Raw genomic sequence first — 18,464 nt, forward strand, 5'->3', positions numbered from 1 at the left:
CCTTTGGTCTCTCTTTTATTACCTTAAGTTCACTTTATAGATGGAGAACTAATATTAGATTAATTTATATTCTTGATTTTGGACAATAATGAAGAAAAGAATAGCCTGAAATCTCCATTCCCGAAGCTATATATAGATAAATATGCTTTTAGCATTTTGTATTTGTAAAATAGTTAATGATACTATGTTGTCAATGTCATAGCATATATTTTGCAAAACTAAAGTATTCTGGTGTGCCAACCTCTGTTCATTTTATGACAGTAGGCTTGTAAGGATGAACTGAAAAGTGATTTCAAGATTGTATCACTCATTAATTTCAAGGTAAAAATATTTAACATGCTATCTCCATTTCTTTTTCCTTTCCCACAACTATACTATTGCATACTTTAGGTCCTGTCCTTGTTTTTTTCCCTCTAAGTTCTTTCAGTATTTATTCAGCCATTATCTACTTATTTTTTAAGCTAAAGCTCTTTATATTGTAGGTAGTAACAGCAAATATTTAAACAGAAAATATTGTTTTTAGTATTTTAGTAATGTATTACTTAGATTAACTCACATAATATAACTACCCTGTGAGTTAAGTACTCTTGCTTTCTCTCTTTCACACATAAGATAACTGAGGTATAGGATGTTAAGTAAGTGTAAGAGCACACACTAATAAGAAGTGGATCTAGGATTCAAACCCAAGCAGTCTATACTCTGAACAATTAATGGAATGTGATGTTGCCTCATATAAGATTATACAAGTAAACTACCTTTTTAGTAAGGGCTCTAATTAGACATAGAATTTACCATAATTAGTATATTTATATTTATTTGTAATGTTTATTGATATGATCTCTCTTCTTCACACGGGAACCCGACCGAAAGCTGAGCAAGTATTCTGACACAGAGTAAGAGCATGCAATTAAGAAATATACTTAAGGCCATTTGTATTTCTTCTTTGGAGAAGAAACAGAATGGCCTTTGAATTCTCCTCAAAGTCTGAGACACTGTGATTTCTTTATTATTATATAGTTTGTAGTTTTACATAAAATGCTAAGCTAACTTAAGACAGCACTGACAAATTCTATGATAAGAAAACATTCCTTGATTGTCTTGATTATAAGTTAAGTATTGACTGAAAATAATTTCACACAACAGATCAACAAATTGGAATTTGGTGCTTCACAGCAGTTTAAATTTTGTAGACAAATAATGGTGTAGATAGCCACTAGTTTTGCAGATGAAATCAAGACTTAAAAATAAAACAAAACAAAAACAGGGCTTGAGAATTTTTTTAAGAAGATGACATTGATCCTACTGGGGAATGTGTTGATGTGCTTTTGAATAAGTGCCAATTCTCAAAAGGGTCTATATTTAGAGAGCCTGATGGCATGAGTTTACTGTGTGTACTGGTTGATAGTAGACTGAATTCTGGCTTCTAAGCAATCTCTGAATAATAACAGTTGCTGTTTCATCTCTGTAGATGGTACTATTCTAGCTGTTCTGAGAGAGAGTAAAATAACACAGGCCTAGCTTATACATATTTCTATATAAAGTGAATCCTCTGCTCTATCCAGGAAGATTTTAACAATTTTATCTTTTCGCTGTAGCCTACATTTTTCCTTCTTTCTAACTCCCATTTATGTCCTATTCTGTTCTAATCTGAATCCTACGTCTCTCCATTTTTAGCTTAAATTCTACATGTATAAAAATTTCAGTGATTACTCAGCTCCTTCTTAATCTTTCCCTTTAAAGGAATCTTTTGGTCTGAACTGGCTGAATATTTCTGATACTAGATTTATACTGTCTTGATTTGTTAGGTGACTATTTTAGGTGCATAAAATAAAGCTCAAGGTACTCAATAAATATTTGTTAATTGTTGTTTTTAGCAAATGGTAGGTCATAAGTGTGCCTATTCTCTGAGACATACACTGCTTTCAATAGATAATGCAAAATAATTTACAAAATTCTAGAAATAAAGTGGACTATTACTAAAAGTTACCTTGACTATATCTGAGCTGTTCTGAGTCATACTCCAAAAAATTTTTAAATACAGAGGAATTAATGACCTACAACAAAATAAATAGTAAGTTCAGGCAGGATATCAGGAGGTACTTAATAAAACTGTGCTCCTAATCCACATTCCCCATATTCAACAGACTATAGAAATTCTTATTATCATTTTTTCATCCAAGCCCTAAAGTAGTAGTGGAGAAATGCTGACTTACATCTTTATTTTTTAGACATATCCACCAGCTATGTTAGTAGCTAACAATATATACCAGAGGTACAATGGTTAGTAACAGAAATTTTGGGGGCTGTTATATCTAATTTGTGTTAATAATTAAATGAGGAAGATAAAACCAAAGAAAAAAACAAACATTTACTGAGTATCTACAAAGGTACGAACCAATATATTAGATCCCTTTACATGAATTATTCTCACTTTATTAGCTTGGATAACCTTGGGCAAGTCAATTAATTGATCTGTGTCTCAGTTTCTCCATCTTTAAAATAGATGTAATGATAGTACTTGTCTCATACGGTTGTTTTGAAGGTTAAACAAATTAACATATCCTTAAAACAGCTCCTGACACATGGTAAGTGTTGTATATGTGCTAATTATTATTGTTGGCTACTTTTATTATCTCGATTATTAGAACCACCACCTGGGGAAGTAGGCACTAGCTAATTTAGCAGATAGAAAACTGAAGTTTAAGCAGGTTAATTTGCCTTAATTTCACAATAAGGTAGTAGCAAAGCTGGGAATCAAATTCAGGTCTGTCTGACTCTATAGTGTAAGTGTTTCTCCTGTATCATACTGCAGCCCTACATGTTTAGACAAAGATAAGACATGTTACTATGTTTCCCATGTCCAGGACTATTTGTAGAAAGTAAAGGAAGAGGTCCTTAAAATGGCATAAAATATAACCTTATCTGACTGCTGTACTTTATTCAGTCTTGTTTTAAATATTTCAAGGGTTTCTACTATTCTGCTCTGTTATCAATTTTATGTTGAGTTATCCTATATATACAGAACAATTTTAAGATACTCAAAATCTCAGTTCAATATGGTTATTTTTAGCTTTACCATGTACAACAGGTATTTTAAGTTAGTCAAAACAAGCCTAAAACTATAAGCTAAGTATTTATAGGGTTCTATAGTATCAGTATATGAAATTTTTCCAGAAGTAATTTTTTCTGGAGAATATTATATGGACTAGAAAATAACTATAAATTTTTAGTGCTCAAATTTTCTTTCAAAAACAAATTATTAGGGGGAGGGGCGGAAGATGGCGGCGTGAGTAGAGCAGCGGAAATCTCCTCCCAAAACAACATATATCTATGTAAATATAACAAAGACAATCCTTCCTAGAATAAAGACCAGAGGACACAGGACAATATCCAGACCACAACCGCACCTGAGAGCACCCAGCGCCTCGCGAAGGGGAGGAGGGCCACAAACCAACAAGAAAGGAAGTCCTTCCAGCCGTCACTCGTCCCAGTTCTGCAGACTATTCCTATCACCATGAAAAGGCAAAGCTACAGGCAGACAAAGATCACAGAGACAACACCAGAGAAGGAGACAGACCTAACCAGTCTTCCTGAAAAAGAATTCAAAATAAGAATCATAAACATGCTGACAGAGATGCAGAGAAATACGCAAGAGAAATGGGATGAAGTCCGGAAGAAGATCACAGATGCCAGAAAGGAGATCGCAGAAATGAAACAAACTCTGGAAGGGTTTATAAGCAGAATGGATAGAATGCAAGAGGCCATTGATGGAATTGAAATCAGAGAACAGGAACGCATAGAAGCTGACATAGAGAGAGACAAAAGGATCTCCAGGAATGAAACAATATTAAGAGAACTGTGTGACCAATCCAAAAGGAACAATAACCGTATTATAGGGGTCCCAGAAGAAGAAGAGAGAGGAAAAGAGATGGAAAGTATCTTAGAAGAAATAATTGCTGAAAACTTCCCCACACTGGGGGAGGAAATAATCGAACAGACCACGGAAATACACAGAACACCCAACAGAAAGGACCCAAGAAGGACAACACCAAGACACATAATAATTAAAATGGCAAAGATCAAGGACAAGGAAAGAGTGTTAAAGGCAGCTAGAGAGAAAAAGGTCACCTATAAAGGGAAACCCATCAGGCTAACATCAGACTTCTCAACAGAAACCCTACAGGCCAGAAGAGAATGGCATGATATATTTAATACAATGAAACAGAAGGGCCTTGAACCAAGGATACTGTATCCAGCACGACTATCATTCAAATATGACGGTGGGATTAAACAATTCCCAGACAAACAAAAGCTGAGGGAATTTGCTTCCCACAAACCACCTCTACAGAACATCTTACAGGGACTGCTCTAGATGGGAGCACTCCTAGAAAGAGCACAGCACAAAACACCCAACATATGAAGAATCGAGGAGGAGGAATAAGAAGGGAGAGAAGAAAAGAATCTCCAGACAGTGTATATAACAGCTCAATAAGCGAGCTAAGTTAGGCAGTAAGATACTAAAGAGGCTAACCTTGAACCTTTGGTAACCACGAATTTAAAGCCTGCAATGGCAATAAGTACATAACTTTCAATAGTCACCCTAAATGTTAATGGACTGAATGCACCAATCAAGAGACACAGAGTAATAGAATGGATAAAAAAGCAAGACCCATCTACATGCTGCTTACAAGAAACTCACCTCAAACCCAAAGACATGTACAGACTAAAAGTCAAGGGATGGAAAAACATATTTCAGGCAAAAAACAGCGAGAAGAAAGCAGGGGTTGCAGTACTAATATCAGACAAAATATACTTCAAAACAAAGAAAGTAACAAGAGGTAAAGAAGGACACTACATAATGATAAAGGGCTCAGTCAAACAAGAGGATATAACCATTCTAAATATATATGCACCCAACACAGGAGCACCAGCATATGTGAAACAAATACTAACAGAACTAAAGGGGGATATAGACTGCAATGCATTCATTCTAGGAGACTTCAACACACCACTCACCCCAAAGGATAGATCCACTGGGCAGAAAATAAGTAAGGACACAGAGGCACTGAACAGCACAGTAGAGCAGATGGACCTAATAGACATCTATAGAACTCAACATCCAAAAGCAGCGGGATATACATTCTTCTCAAGTGCACATGGAACATTCTCCAGAATAGACCACATACTAGGCCACAAAAAGAGCCTCAGAAAATTCCAAAAGATTGAAATCCTACCAACCAACTTTTCAGACCACAAAGGCATAAAACTAGAAATAAACTGTACAAAGAAAGCAAAGAGGCTCACAAACACATGGAGGCTTAACAGCACGCTCCTAAATAATCAATGGATCAATGACCAAATCAAAATGGAGATCCAGCAATATATGGAAACAAATGACAACAACAACACTAAGCCCCAACTTCTGTGGGACACAGCAAAAGCAGTCTTAAGAGGAAAGTATATAGCACTCCAAGCATATTTAAAAAAGGAAGAGCAATCCCAAATGAATGGTCTAATGTCACAATTATCGAAATTAGAAAAAGAAGAACAGATGAGGCCTAAGGTCAGCAGAAGGAGGGACATAATAAAGATCAGAGAAGAAATAAATAAAATTGAGAAGAATAAAACAATAGCAAAAATCAATGAAACCAAGAGCTGGTTCTTCGAGAAAATAAACAAAATAGATAAGCCTCTAGCCAGACTTATTAAGAAGAAAAGAGAGTCAACACAAATCAACAGTATCAGAAACGAGAAAGGAAAAATCACGACGGACCCCACGGAAATGCAAAGAATTATTGGAGAATACTATGAAAACCTATATGCTAACAAGCTGGGAAACCTAGGAGAAATGGACAACTTCCTAGAAAAATACAACCTTCCAAGAGTGACCCACGAAGAAACAGAAAATCTAAACAGACCAATTACCAGCAACGAAATTGAAGCGGTAATCAAAAAACTACCAAAGAACAAAACCCCCGGGCCAGATGGATTTACCTCGGAATTTTATCAGATATACAGGGAAGACATAATACCCATTCTCCTTAAAGTTTTCCAAAAAATAGAGGAGAAGGGGATACTCCCAAACTCATTCCATGAAGCTAACATCACCCTAATACCAAAACCAGGCAAAGACCCCACCAAAAAAGAAAACTACAGACCAATATCCCTGATGAACGTAGATGCAAAAATACTCAACAAAATATTAGCAAACCGAATTCAAAAATACATCAAAAGGATCATACACCATGACCAAGTGGGATTCATCCCAGGGATGCAAGGATGGTACAACATTCGAAAGTCCATCAACATCATCCACCACATCAACAAAAAGAAAGACAAAAACCACATGATCATCTCCATAGATGCTGAAAAAGCATTTGACAAAGTTCAACATCCATTCATGTTAAAAACTCTCAGCAAAATGGGAATAGAGGGCAAGTACCTCAACATAATAAAGGCCATCTATGATAAACCCACAGCCAACATTATATTGAACAGTGAGAAGCTGAAAGCATTTCCTCTGAGATCGGGAACTAGACAGGGATGCCCACTCTCTCCACTGTTATTTAACATAGTACTGGAGGTCCTAGCCACGGCAATCAGACAAAATAAAGAAATACAAGGAATCCAGATTGGTAAAGAAGAAGTGAAACTGTCACTATTTGCAGATGACATGATACTGTACATAAAAAACCCTAAAGACTCCAGCCCAAAACTACTAGAACTGATATCGGAATACAGCAAAGTTGCAGGATACAAAATCAACACACAGAAATCTGTGGCTTTCCTATATACTAACAATGAACCAACAGAAAGAGAAATCAGGAAAACAACTCCATTTACAATTGCATCAAAAAAAATAAAATACCTAGGAATAAACCTAACCAAAGAAGTGAAAGACTTATACTCTGAAAACTACAAGTCACTCTTAAGAGAAATTAAAGGGGACACTAACAGATGGAAACTCATCCCATGCTCGTGGTTAGGAAGAATTAATATCGTCAAAATGGCCATCCTGCCCAAAGCAATATACAGATTTGATGCAATCCCTATGAAACTACCAGCAACATTCTTCAATGAACTGGAACAAATAATTCAAAAATTCATATGGAAGCACCAAAGACCCCGAATAGCCAAAGCAATCCTGAGAAAGAAGAATAAAGTAGGGGGGATCTCACTCCCCAACTTCAAGCTCTACTATAAAGCCATAGTAATCAAGACAATTTGGTACTGGCACAAGAGCAGAGCCACAGACCAATGGAACAGACTAGAGAATCCAGACATTAACCCAGACATATATGGTCAATTAATATTTGATAAAGGAGCCATGGACATACAATGGCGAAATGACAGTCTCTTCAACAGGTGGTGCTGGCAAAACTGGACAGCTACATGTAGGAGAATGAAACTGGACCATTGTCTAACCCCATATACAAAAGTAAACTCAAAATGGATCAAAGACCTGAATGTAAGCCATGAAACCATTAAACTCTTGGAAGAAAACATAGGCACAAACCTCTTAGACATAAACATGAGTGACCTCTTCTTGAACATATCTCCCCGGGCAAGGAAAACAACAGCAAAAATGAGTAAGTGGGACTATATTAAGCTGAAAAGCTTCTGTACAGCAAAAGACACCATCAATAGAACAAAAAGGATCCCTACAGTATGGGAGAATATATTTGAAAATGACACATCCGATAAAGGCTTGACGTCCAGAATATATAAAGAGCTCACACGCCTCAACAAACAAAAAACAAATAACCCAATTAAAAAATGGGCAGAGGAACTGAACAGACAGTTCTCCAAAAAAGAAATACCGATGGCCAACAGACACATGAAAAGATGCTCCACATCTCTAATTATCAGAGAAATGCAAATTAAAACTACAATGAGGTATCACCTCACACCAGTAAGGATGGCTGCCATCCAAAAGACAAACAACAACAAATGTGGGCGAGGCTGTGGAGAAAGGGGAACCCTCCTACACTGCTGGTGGGAATGTAAGTTAGTTCAACCGTTGTGGAAAGCAGTATGGAGGTACATCAAAATGCTCAAAACAGACTTACCATTTGACCCAGGAATTCCACTCCTAGGAATTTACCCTAAGAACGCAGCAATCAAGTTTGAGAAAGACAGATGCACCCCTATGTTTATCGCAGCACTATTTACAATAGCCAAGAATTGGAAGCAACCTAAATGTCCATCGATAGATGAATGGATAAAGAAGATGTGGTACATATACACAATGGAATACTACTCAGCCATAAGAAAAGGGCAAATCCAATCATTTGCAGCAACATGGATGGAGCTAGAGGGTATCATGCTCAGTGAAACAAGCCAAGCGGAGAAAGAGAAATACCAAATGATTTCACTTATCTGTGGAATATAAGAACAAAGGAAAAACTGAAGGAACAAAACAGCACCAGAATCACAGAACTCAAGAATGGACTAACAGGTACCAAAGGGAAAGGGACTGGGGAGGATGGGTCGGTAGGGAGGGATTAGGGGGGGGAGAAGTAGGGGGGTATTAAGATTAACATGCATGGGGAGTAGGAGAAAAGGGAGGGCTGCACAACACAGAGAAGGCAAGTAGGGATTCTACAGCATTTTGCTATGCTGATGGACAGTGACTGTAAAGGGGTTTATAGGGGAGACATGGTATAGGGGAGAGCCTAGTAAACATAATATTCATCATGTAAGTGTAGATTAGTGATACCAAAAACAAAGCAAAACAAAACAATACAAAAAAAAAAGGGCAGTTCCTGTGTGGTAACCTCCAATGAGTTCTACACAAGGGTATAAAGGGCATATAAAAGTGTAGGCAAAGGGTCTGTTTGTGTTTATACAGATGATCAAAGCCTAATTGGGCTACCCCAAAAATGAACTAAGATATGATATGAAAGAGAACTTCCAACATCAGCACTCTCTGGAAGACTCATGCCAGAAGATGATCATCAAAGAACCCCAACAAAGATCCACGCACTGCTACAGCTGTAGATGCACTCATCCCACCAGTTCCTGGACTTGCCATGGGAATGAGGAAGGAGATATCTAAGCTGGCCTGTGCATTCAGTAAAACAACAAATTTGACTGGATCTATACTGTTGGAACTCAACCAAGAATTTGGAGAAGTGCAAATTGTAGCGCTCCAAAGTCTTACAACTACAGACTATTTACTGTTAAAAGAACATATGGCATGTGAACAGTCCCCAGGAATGGGTTGTTTTAATTTGTCTGATTTCTCTCAGACTGTTCAAGTTCAGTTGGACAATATCCACCATATCATAGATAAGTTTTCACAAATGCCTAAGGTGCCTAACTGGTTTTCTTGGTTACACTGGAGATGGCTGGTAATTACAGATATGCTTTGGTTATGTAACTATACTCCTATTATATTAATGTGTGTGCGCAATTTAAGTAGTAGCTTAAAACCTATACATGCTGAAGTTACTCTACAAGAAGATATGTCAAAGAAATAATCAATCTTCCCATGTTTTCTTCCGCCTGCTACTTCTATAGCTTTTCTTCTTCCTTCCTAAATACAACCCTTAAATAGAATTCGTGCCTCATATCAAATTTACCGAGTATCATAATTCTTCCAAGTGGTAAAGATACCTCAAGACAAATGCTGGGCATAGAAGCTACAGGGCATAAATATGCAAAGAAGTAAAAAGCTAACCTTTTTAAACAATAAGGCTTCCCTCTCACTTACCAACTTCACATTTCCCTGTATGGCCCCGGAAGATGACTGGTTAGCCAGAGACGGGTAAGATTCCTCAAGGGAGGAACAACCTAAGACAGGCACAGTCGCAGGGGGGCCATCAGGTGAGAAATTGGGGATCAACAGAGGTGAGGCTTAGAACCTCACCCCCCCTGTTCTGAGAGAAATCTTCTGCATACGTGGATGTTTTATTGCCCTTGTCTAGCTTGGATTAACACATAGTCTACAGGCACACACCTGATCATCTACATTTGCTCTCTTACAACACTAAACTATGTTTTCTACCTTTATCTTGTATCTACCTACCACTTCAGCATTTTATTAAAAATAATAATAATAAAGAGAGAAATGTGGTATCCACATATAAATCAAGTATAAAAACCAAATGAGTATTCATATTTGAACTGACTGTTTATAGTTCATAATGCATGAGCAAAACCGAAAGTTTCTGTGATGACTGCCCTTGTACTGCTCACTATGTAACTTATTCATTATGTAAGAATTTGTTCTCCATGTAAGAACTTGTTTGTTATGCCTCAGAAGATTGGAGACTGACGAAAATTAGGCTTGGGGTGGATTAATGATTTTGCATTGAGCATTGACTCCCCTATACAGAATTTTATTGTCGTTAACAACCATTTGATCAATAAATATGAGAGATGCCCTCACAAAAAAAACAAAAACAAAAAACAAAAAAAAAAAACAGGACAGACTTCCAATGGTAAAATAAATAAGCAACCGGGAAGTAATGTATAGCATAAGGAATATAGTCAAGATATTGTAACAGCTTGGTAGGGTGATAGCTTGAACCTAGAATTATGTATATAAATGTTTTATCACTGTGTTGTACACTTGAATCTAATGTAATGTAATACTGTGCATCAACTACCCTTCAATAAAAAATATTAAAAAAAAAAAAAACAAATTATTAAACATGATGTTTTGCTATGATTTTCCTATAACAGCAGTTTTTCTGATTGTTAAAATGTCCATTGTTAACTTTATGAAGCTCTTAAATGTCAATTCTCACTAATTTTCATGAGTCACAAATTGGGAATCATTTTAGTGTAGTCAGTAGTAACTCAGGTCAATTATGTCTCCTTCCTTTTACTTACACAGTACTCTCATTTTTGAAGCATAGAAAAATAGTTAATGACTACATAAAACGGTACCTGACTAATAGTTAACACACCTAAAATGATGAAAGATATAAATTTCAAAAAATTTATTAATTTTTTTCTTTGATATTTTCTTGAAAAAATTCTTAATAACCTAGGTGAAAAATATTTGTAGAAAGGCTTAGCAATGCATTTTAAAGAAGTGTAAATATTATAGACTATAAACAGAATATGCCTTCAGGAATTCATAATCTTTTCCTAGAAATTCATCCTTTGGATCAGATTTTTGATTATTGTAATCCTTTTAGCATTGGTCATATTCTCAGATGCCTTTTCACTTCTGAAATGAACGATAAGAACCCTTTTAAATTAATGTCCCTTAATAAATTAATCACATTTACAGTTAACTGAAATTTTCATTAATCCTCTGTTTTGATTATTTCATAATGACTGATTATATCAGGGTACTTTTGTTAGGAGGTATTACTAAGAACAACAGTTTGAAAAGGTTTTTAAGAATGAGGTTTTATTTAAGGTATAACAAATCCATTAATTTGATCAATTTTGAAAGTTCAAATTTTTACATATTCTTTAGCATAAGGGATCTTTTATTTTTGTTATGCTATATTGTCTATTGAGACACTGAAGCAATATATGTCATTATGGCAGAAAACTGTTTCCTTGCTTAAAGTGAAATATGTCAGATAAGGAAAGACAAATACCATATGATTTCACTTATATATGGAATCTAAAAAATAAAAACAAACAAAAAAAGAAACAGACCCATAAATACTGACAACAGACTATTGACTACCATAGGGAGGGGAGTGGTGGGATGGGTAAAAGAGGTGAAGGGGATAGAGGTACAAAATTCAAATTTTAAATTAGTCGTAAGAATGGAAGTACAACATACAGACTACATCCAATAATATTACAATATCTTGGTATGGTAACAGGGGGTAACTACAATTACTGTGGCGAGCATTTAGTAATGTATATAATTATCGAGTCACTATGTTGTAAATCTGAATCCAATATAATGGTGTATTATCAACTACAGTCCAATAAGAATAAAACAAAACAAAAAGAAAAAATTAAAGTTAAGAATTGAAGACCAACATGATTTTGGTTTATTATAGAACAAAAGATCCAGTAAGTTAAAAAAGGTACAAATCAGTTTAAAAAGTCAATAAAAATATGACTTACTGTCAGACTAGGGGGTCAGCAAACTTTTAACAAAGAGTTAGATGATAAATATTTTAGGTTTTGTAAGCTATTTGGTTTTGGTTGTAACTAGTTAACTCTGCTGTTGTAGCCTTAGGCAATTAGCCTTAGGCTAATAATAGCCCTAGCCATATCTAGGTATGGCTGTGTTCCAATAAAACTTCATTTATGGATACTGAAATGCAAATAACAAATAATTTTCATGTTTCACAATGTATTATTCTTCTTTTGATTTTCTTCAGCCACTTAAAAATGAAAAATCCCCTCTAAACTCACAAGCCATACAGAAAAATTTGACAGGCTGGATTTGGCCTGCAGGCTGTAGTCTGCTGACTTCTGTGATAGATTAAGAGTTTCTTGAGGATAGGAACTATATCTCATTCATTTTTTTAACTCCAGCACCCAGCATGGCATCAGATACACATTAAGGATTAAAAATGAAAAGTACAATGAATGAGTGAGTGGATGAGAGTGAAGATGTATGCCAGGCTTTTATTTAACTTAATTCGTAATAAAAATATTTGAATATACAACCCTTTATTCTGATGTAGCCTAATACTCTAAAAGTGCTGTAAGTTATTTTTACCTTATAAATATTAAATAATTTGATAACTTCTAATTTACAACATTATTAAACATTTCTTTTTATTTACATAGATGTTCTTTTTTTAAAATGCCTCTTAATCTTTTAGTCTCTTCTAGAACTTATGTGTAAAGGGCTTTCACTTCACTTCATTTGTATATCTTTAATTATACTTTTAAGAATATTCTTTAGATAATACCTATTTTGAAAATACATAATTTTTAAGTGATAATGGGGCACAAAAAGATAATACTCTATATAGTGATGAGTTCAGCACTAAGTTCTTATGTTCCATAGAATTTCATAATTACTAGCATTTCTCCAGTGCCAACAAATTACCCAACCTTTATCAGATCAGAAAAAATTTAATCTATTCTTAAAAAAAAAAGCTTTTCCCATTCCAATAAAACTAAAAAGTTGATGAGTGTGATTATGGTGCTGTTACATGTAAGTTTTGATGTATCTCATGTTTAGAGGCAGGGTGCAGGCAGCAGGCATGCAAGTATTGGATGAACTGTATTCTAAGATACAGGGCTTAAAAACAGAAACTAATTTTGGGGGAAAATAAATTCTGATTGCCTACCTTATTTCTATAAAATATATAAACAAACAGGATATACTTTTGTAAACTTGCTATTACATTTTTCATTTTCATTTCAATGTGAGAAGAAATCTAAGTTTATTAAACTTTTTATTTTCTCTAAGGTTCAAACCCATTGACTATAACTTTAAATTGTTTATTTCTCATTCTACTCATCATTTTCTCCCTTTTTTTTTGTCTAATAACACATACATCCCATAAAAAACTGTCCTTTGTATTTGTAGATCAAACTAATTATTGATAAATATTGACTGTAAAATATTAGTATTTTGAGAGATGCTTTATATTATTTTACCTTTATCATTAACATTTGTGTTTTCTATCAGTAACTTCTGACTCTATTTTAAAATATTTGCAATCCTAAGTTGTATATAGGTAAATGTGGTCTAGAAATAGTTTCCTCTCCTTTTAGATATAATTATATAAGACAAAAAACTTAAAGACAAATAAATATATTATTACAGACCCAAAATTATATTTCTGGATTCCTAGCTGACATTCCAGGGTTCTATTTCAGATATTATAAGAATTGCAACTATTCAAGACTGTGAGGAAATGGGAATTTAGTACAATTATTTTTGGATGGCTCTATATTGCTTTTATGTTTATTTTTCAAAGGCTGAACAGTTTTATAGACTTTTGCTGTAGATAATCATACCATATGTGTGTGTGTGTGTGTGTCTGTGTATAATATGAAGTGAAGGAAACTATCAAAGATCAAGATATTCACAATCAGTTAAGTCACCTGTTTTCAAAAACAGATTTTAGAGAAGTCATATTTATATATTTTTTAAACTCATTAAAAAACCCCTAATACAATATTATATAGGTAGTTGCTTTAGGCATATATGAATATAAGGTTTTCAGGTAAAACTTCATTTAAGAACAAGGGACTTCTCAATTTCTGATATAAGAAAATATTCAAGGTCATGGAAAGAACTCTTTGTCTTACTAACTTGTCAACTAACAGTACCAAAAAACAGGGGAAGGGAATAAACAGGCATTAGAATGGTAGAAATTTAAGACCTCTGATTTATATGGAGATGGAAAAGACAAAATATGAAGCTTACTATAGCAAAATTAAAAAAAAAATTTAGCAAGATTGTAACAATTTCATGGGTATAGTTTAAATCTGTATGAGATTGTTTTTATTCATTTGGTGGTTACATACAAAAATATATTAACCAATTTGTCCTCTTCATGGTTAGACAGCAACTAATAGAGAAGATTTAATCTTATAAGCTAACTCTTAGATAGCACTCACTAAAATGCCAGGAATAGTTCTCACTGAATCCTCACTGCCACCCTAGTAGATAGGTACTTTTGTTTCCCTCATTTCAAAGGAAATAAGTCACAGAAAAGTCTAATGCCTAGTCTATGGTCAACTTGTTAGTATACAGCAGAGCCAGAATTCAAAGGTGTGAATTTTCAACCTAGCATTTGGTATTAATTTGAAGCTCCACAAAATACAAAATACTTAACTTTGTGATACAAAAATATTTCCACATGATTAAAAATAATATTGTCTGGCTATTAATGAATTCTACAGTAACTTTTTTCTACTTTTCTGATACATAAATAATATTAAGAAAATATCAAGCCATCACACAAAAATAGAGATATGTAAATCCAAGGTCATTTACTTCAAACACTTAACAAAACTCCCAAACTTCACAAATCAATGTCTTCAAATACATAGGTAACTTTCTTACAAACAATACAGAACACAAACACACTTCTACAGGAGATAGCTTACCTCCAATTGCACTTAGTTAGCTGAACAGTTTAAAAGAAATGTAAAAGCTGGCTAAAGGACCCCTTAGGACCCAGAAGCTAAATAAATTATGTACGGATGATTTCTTTTTTAAGCAGTTGAAATGAACAATTTCCCAATACAACTCTATTCTGATTGCTTTAAAAGCAAAACCATTTTCTTTATAAGTGTAATTATAATAAGACTCAAAAAATTTTCTGTGCCATGATTTTTACATAGAAAATATTTTATAACTTGCTTTAAAAATTTAGGATTTTCATACACTAAAAGAGTGGCTTCTCAAAGTCTGGAAGTATGGTCCATGGGCTAGCAACATCTACATCACCTAAGGCCTTGTTAAAAATACAAATTCTCAGGACCCATTACAGATTTACTGATTAGGAACTCTGTGGGTGGGTCCCAGAAATCTATTTTAACAAGCCCTCTAATTATGGTGCAGGCTAAAGTTTGAAAACTACTCTACTATACTAGAGTAAGAAGGACAGTACTTATTAATAAGTGCAGAGCAAACGTATCTTGCTGTTAATAAGATAGTAGATACAGTAGTACTGATTTGACATAATTAACATTGAAATTTAGCCAAGAAACTTATTTTAGGAGATAAAGAAATCAATGTAACAAGTGATAACATAAGTTTGCATATGACTCTGAAGTGATACCTGAAGTGTAAAGCTTCCTTGAAAAGAAAGATTGTTTTCCCATCTCACTGATTACTTGCCTACATTTCATTCTTTTCCTAATTTTTTTCCCTGAGCAAAGGTTGAAGGTGATTCTTGTGGCATGAAGCCTAGATATTGATTCTGCTTTTTGGCTTATTAAATTCTGAATTTAAATTCACTTTAGAATTATGGAATATACAACTCTTTCTCATTAAAATCATAAAAATGTATAAATATTCTTTTGTAGTCATTCTATTATGCTTTGAGACTAATGACAAGGCTATTTCAAGAAAAGAGAAGTCAGATACATTTTGAATTATAGTAACAAAGTGCATCAGACCAGATGCCACGCTGAATCAGAGTTTTGCTATCACCTCCTTTGGCAATATGCCTAAAATTCAGCTGATACCACAGAGCAATGAGCAAATGCAGGATTACCTCCTGGACCAGTTCTATCTTCCTCATATTATATCACTTCTAGGTTCAGTCCAAAGAAAAAAAGTCAAGGAACATTTTTTTAATATAATGATTCTTCTATAGCAAAATTTTCACATTCTTAGAATCACAAGTCTCTTGTTCTGTCTAGCAAAATTACAAAAATAATATAAAAATAGTAAAAAAGTTTAACAGTATTATGAATCATTTACTCCTTGAATATGACAAAGGCATATACTATCTCACCTCAGGAGTGACATCTCGGGGTGCAAACCCTGTTCCTCCAGTTGTTAATATCAAATTAAGTTCCTTTTCATCACACCAATCTATCAGGGTTTCCTGAAAGAAAACAATAATATTGTCATATGCAGAAGGACTTGCCTGACTGCTCAAAACATGCACATATTCAAATGCTTTCTGTACAGTGAGGAAATACAAATTCTTTTCAACCATCAACAAGAAAATTTTGAAGCACAGTTCATGGGATAGTTTCCCTATTGATTAAAACACACTGCAGTTTTGGTTATTTCATTTGTTATAGAAAATGAGAATGTAAGCATCAAATTCTTAAAGTAAATGAAACACGGAAAATATCCATAAATAAACAAATTATAATTAATATTTATGTACTTACATGGCATACCTGAAGTTCACTTCAGTCATTCAAATTAAACCCAGGTTAAAAAAACTGAGTACTATCTATGTGTTGATCATATGATCTCATTATTTAATAACTATATGAATCTTGTCAGGTAAATATACTTCAATTTTATAGTTAAGGAAGGTGACTCATTCATTTTTTCATTAATGGATATAGAGAGATCCAGAAACTCATTAATAGGCTCAAACACTAGAAGGAGTAAGAACTATGATTCTAACCAGATCTGTTGCACTCTTAATATATGCTTCCTTATATTCGGCCTGTGACTGAGTCAGTATTTTCTGCTAAGTTTCAATTTGTTTAGGAAAATTTTACATTTTTAGGATTTATTTTACATAGTTGCCTTAAAACAAACATGTAGAATAAATGATTGCTTAATGTTCCATTTTTCCACACCAGTACTATGACAGAAATTAGATTTAGAGACCATAAAGTTTTGTAGTTGGTAGAGGCCTCAACAGATTTTCCTCTTCATTTTCCAGATAGGAAAATTTAAGTACAAAGTGGTTAAATAATTTACTAAAAGTTACCAGCTAGTTTGTAAAGAAGTGGAACTAGGATCTCTATCTGCTTATTCTCTTCTACTTCTATTTGTCTATCCTACATTTTGGTTATTTATTAAAAAGGACTATTAAGTGCTCATTTAAATTATAATCAAATACATGCTTTGGTATTATATTTCACTATCTTTTTAAAATTTGGGTCTAAATTTAAAAATACAATAATATCATTTACTTGCTAGTAACTAGGTGTGAAATGCAAGTAGCCAGCTGATACCTAAATGTAAAATAAATGGTTCTCACTTCTCAAATTCATTAGTGACATAAAATGTAGGATAATTATTTAGGACAAATTCAGGATCTATAATTGATTTTTTCCCTTAGCCTCACACATTTTTATTTAATCCTGGTATTGCAGGAATGGAGAACCCAAAGTTCCAAATGAAGGGGATTTTTCTCACTGTGATTAATTAATGTCAGCAAAATATTTTTAAAAGACATAGTTTGTAGACTGAGAGCCTAACTGAAAAACTTCCGTTCCATTATAGTTATAATGTCCTGAGGAAAGCTCACACACACAAAAACATCAATGAGTATTATAATAAGGTGATTATGAGGTGGTTTCATAAACCAAACTTAAAATTTCCATTGTCTTATGCTTCTATTTAAATAGTAGAAAGGCATAAATACTGATCATTCTAAGTAGTTATTGTTTTATTTGGTCTATTAAAAAAACAGACTTGATGCCACAACTCAGCAATGAGATTAACTGACTCTATCCTCCTACTAATGGACCCTAGAACACTCTAGATTTCTTTGTACCGTTCTTAAGTACCCCATCACAGTACTGGAGTTTCTGTGCCACAGCTTTCTCATCTCTGATCCCATCCTATTTTACTTGAGATCTTGATAAAAAGTGGTAATGAAACTGAAGTTGTACTAACAAAATATCTCAAATACACACACACACAAATCTACATTGAATACCAATTTTCAGTATTGTTAATACCAAATGGGCTTTTGGACTTTTCAAATTTCCAGATGCTAACAAAGTCAAAATAGTCTCTTTATACTGAAGAAGGCTACTGTTTGGCAGTAGGCAATAACTGCTTATAGCATAATTCACCCACTGACTAAGTGAACATTTACTGAGTACCTATACCATGTAGATATTAGATGTTAAGA

General features: G+C 34.1%; 1 protein-coding gene across 14 annotated transcripts in view; it reads right to left on the reverse strand.

The window, feature by feature from the left end:
• Window positions 1-18,464, reverse strand: part of GPHN (gephyrin) — a 752,379-nt gene that overhangs the window by 345,694 nt on the left and 388,221 nt on the right. For all 14 annotated transcript variants that reach the window (XM_036906015.2, XM_036906017.2, XM_036906020.2 and 11 more), the window contains exon 4: window positions 16,365-16,457. In XM_036906015.2, the coding sequence (XP_036761910.1) occupies window positions 16,365-16,457 (93 nt within the window). The remainder of the gene's footprint in view (window positions 1-16,364; window positions 16,458-18,464) is intronic.

Source organism: Manis pentadactyla, chromosome 11 (genome assembly GCF_030020395.1).
Source record: "Manis pentadactyla isolate mManPen7 chromosome 11, mManPen7.hap1, whole genome shotgun sequence".
NCBI classification, from domain to species: Eukaryota; Metazoa; Chordata; class Mammalia; order Pholidota; family Manidae; genus Manis; species Manis pentadactyla.